This window comes from Citrus clementina, unplaced genomic scaffold (genome assembly GCF_000493195.1).
Source record: "Citrus clementina cultivar Clemenules unplaced genomic scaffold, Citrus_clementina_v1.0 scaffold_1, whole genome shotgun sequence".
Classification (NCBI taxonomy): Eukaryota; Viridiplantae; Streptophyta; class Magnoliopsida; order Sapindales; family Rutaceae; genus Citrus; species Citrus x clementina.
This window is the reverse complement of record NW_006263303.1, coordinates 18,183,413-18,186,850: the sequence shown is the minus strand read 5'-3', so window position 1 is coordinate 18,186,850 and position 3,438 is coordinate 18,183,413. Positions and strand designations below refer to the sequence as shown.

The following is a 3,438-nucleotide window of genomic DNA, read 5'->3' as shown; positions in this document are numbered from 1 at the left end:
TTAGATCAGCATCGGAGTTGAGTTTTGGCGCCGCCAGTGCCTCTGCTCTTTGTAATCAATCTCCATTAAGCTTCTAATGATTATATCTGAAGCACTTGTCACAATATCTGACCAGTTCCTACAAACCATACATTAAAAAGAAATATGTATCAATGCACACCTAAAACCCTAACCCTAATTTTCTTAGGTAAATTGAAAAGTTATACAATTCATATATTTATATTAATTTAATAAAATCAAATATTAACATACCCCTTTAAAGAGTCAAACGTGAGCCCTACGGTGAACTTAGCCTCTTCAAGTGCCCAGCTAAACCTCCTAAGCTCATTTGCAGAGCATTTTCCGTCATCGATAACGAGAAGTTGTGAGGGTTTAATGTCACAAAATATTGGAATCACCTTCTTTTTGGTCTCCATCATGAGAGCAAGTTCATGAAGGCAAAAATATGATTGGCAATAAGTTGGTGAAAAAACTGCAACACCAACCTTACAATTTCTTATGGCTCTGTTGATGTTGTCGAATAATTTGTCCCCCGGCTTCATGTTTTTGTTATCCAAGAAGGGACGTAGATTAAGCCGAGAAAGATGATCATAAAGCAATGTGGCCACCTTTCTCTTTGTGTCAATTCCTCTGTGGTTGATGAACACATCACATGGCTTTATTGCTTGGTTTCGCAATCGATTTTGACGAAAAACTTGGCGTTGCAAGTTCATGGCTGCTGAACGATATTGCATGATGTTCTTTTAATAATAAGCTTTTTGTGCTTTTGTTTTTCCCTTTGGTTTCTTGTTTTTGAAGATTTGTGTGAAGATTAAAAACACATGTGTGTCTATATATATATAAGGTTTGAGTATTTTTATTTTTTTGTTTTTTTTAATTAATGGAACTTATGTGGTGTGTTTCTAGGGTTGATTTTGAACGAGGAATGTATATAAGAGAATATTGAACATCAAATATTAACCGTGTGGTTTGATTTGACAGAAGCGATGAAGAAGAAATAATCTTGACACTTGAAACACGCTCTTTTGACTCTCATAAACAAACAAACTAATACTTCCAAAAAAAAAAAAAACTAATATTATTTTATAACATGTGCCATGGACCTCTTTCGACGACAAGAAGTCAATTTTTCAACCCTAGTGTCGATGGGCTGCCACTAATGAGAAATATACTGTTAATAAAACGACTTGCCTACTCTATGTCTGATTTCTAAGCATACTGTATACATGCATGTGTATGTGTAGTTTCAAAAAACAAATTCTGAATTTTGAATAGTTATAACTCATATTCAAGACTTATCAATATGGAAATGGTATTTTCATTTCCCATAGAATTTACTTTTACCACTTGGATCGTTGATAAATTTTTAATAATTTATTTCATCCATATGTTAAAATACGAGTATAGCAAGAGAGAGAGAGAATTGCCAGTTTCCTCCTATTCAAATCGTTATCTATCACTGGCACTCATATTGTTTTCATAATACTAGCAAATAACCCCCTAACACCCAAAATTTCACAAAAAAATAGGGGTCTTTTTTTCCTTTTACAATAATAAACTTGCAACAATATTCTTGAAGATATTAATAAAAGGAAAAAATAATAATTTTCTAATAAATACTATTGATTAATTTGCTCATAAATAAGTATTGGTTAATTTTCTAATTGTATAGCCTTTTATAGGTAAATTAATTCATGTCAAAAATATTGTTGGAACATTATTACTGTAAAAGAAAAGAGCAAGAAATGTAGGAATGTAAAAGTTTTAATTGCAGTGGTGTTATTGATGTATTTTTTAAAATTTAGGGACCAAATGGGTATTTAAGTCAAAATATAGGGATTAAACGAGCATTTATCCTAAAAATTAAATATGCATTCATATTGAAATTTTTTTATTACTTTTATTTTAATATCATTTCAGTTTATAAATATTATAAAAGACTGGAATAAATATAAAATAAAGAATAAGAAAGATATTTTTTAAATAAAAATAAGAATAAGAATTTTTTTATTTTTACTATTTAATCTTTTTATTTTTATTTTTATTGATTTCATCTGTAATAAATATAAATAAAACTATTTAATTAATTTGATCTATAATAAATATGAAAAAAAATTATGTTTGAAAATAAGGATAATATTATAAAATTATGATGTCACGGGATATTGAATATTATGAAGATATTAAGTGATTAATTCACATACAAATTAATTATCCATAATCTCTATAAATTTAAAACTAGTTACTTTATTTATTAAAAGAACATGATTACAATGTACTTTTTTAGTCACTATTTTGATCCCAGAGATAAAAGAGAATAAAGATGTATAATAGACCTGAGTAGTAAATTCGATTTCTCGGAGGACTAAGTGTCATTCTCCTTATCAATATGCTTCGTGTAACAAGCAAACATACCCTTTGTCATTTCAGTTTTTTCCGCCTTCGATCATACGACTCAACCAACCAACTTAACATTATGTATAATACAAATTGTAAAGGTAGTCAAAAGAATGCTATATACATATAAGTGCCTGTTTTGAAATACGGTATAACCCTAGTAACAAGGTAGTAATTAAGATATCTTTAGTATGCATAGTACGTTAGTCCTGTTTGAAATGGTCGTCTTCATGACTATTCAAGAACTTCAAGTACAATTGTTTAGAATATTAGTCACATTTTTTAAAGAAATTATTTAATTATTTAGTGAAACCAATTAAGACTCCTTTTGAAATAACTTTTTAGTAGAGCTTTTAATTTAAATAATTCCCCGTAAATCGATTTTACTAGTAGATTTTTTGTTTGTTTGATTTTCAATGAGAGTTTTCATTAAAAAATACAATATTATTTTAATAAATAATTTCTTTTAAAGTTACGTAATGAAATCACTACTAGAAAGATGATCTTTACTAACACTTTGTAAAAAAATTCAGTAATTATGTATATATGCACCATTTTCCACTTTTGACAAATATGTATCAGATGTTATTGATACTAGTGTGTCAGTAAATTAAACATCAAAGATCATTGATACTAAAGTATCAAAGATAAAAAAACAAATCATTAAAACTTGTTTTACTTCCAATTCAAACCAAAGATCTCTAAGGTTTAAAACTTTAACATTTAGAGCACTAACCATCGAACCCTGTAGAATCATGCCCAGAACAGTGTTTTAAAATATTTACTAACAAAAATTATAAATAGCTACAGCACAAAATCTACACTTAAGCAATTTTCCCCATCTGGCTATCATTCCTAAACTCTATCGCTATCTTGCCTTTATCTTCCTCTTTCTCTTTCGTTTTCCTTTTCTCAATCTCTTCTATTTTCTATTGTCTATTTACAAATTAAGTTCAATTAATCCAAATAGATAATGAAAAGTTAAAACTTTGTTTCCTTTTTTTCCATTTTCCTAAATTGAAAAATGAATTAACAAAAACC

The 3,438-nt window shown here is 28.3% G+C and overlaps 1 protein-coding gene across 1 annotated transcript; it reads right to left on the bottom strand.

Moving 5' to 3' along the window:
- Nucleotides 1-713, bottom strand: LOC18054215 (TIR domain-containing protein). The gene is made up of 2 exons (XM_006451872.1): nt 253-713; nt 1-118 (listed from the first exon to the last, which is right to left on the bottom strand). Exons 1-2 carry the CDS (start codon nt 711-713, stop codon nt 1-3), a joined length of 579 nt encoding a protein of 192 aa, XP_006451935.1.
- Between the last annotated feature and the right edge of the window lie 2,725 nt (nt 714-3,438).

What these genes read in the sequence shown, in the direction of transcription:
- LOC18054215 (XM_006451872.1), bottom strand. Translation starts at nt 713, where the DNA reads ATGAACTTGCAACGCCAAGTTTTTCGTCAAAATCGATTGCGAAACCAA. An exon ending in ACGTTTGACTCTTTAAAGGG is followed by an intron (nt 119 to 252) that starts GTATGTTAATAT and finishes TATGGTTTGTAG; the next exon opens with GAACTGGTCAGATATTGTGA.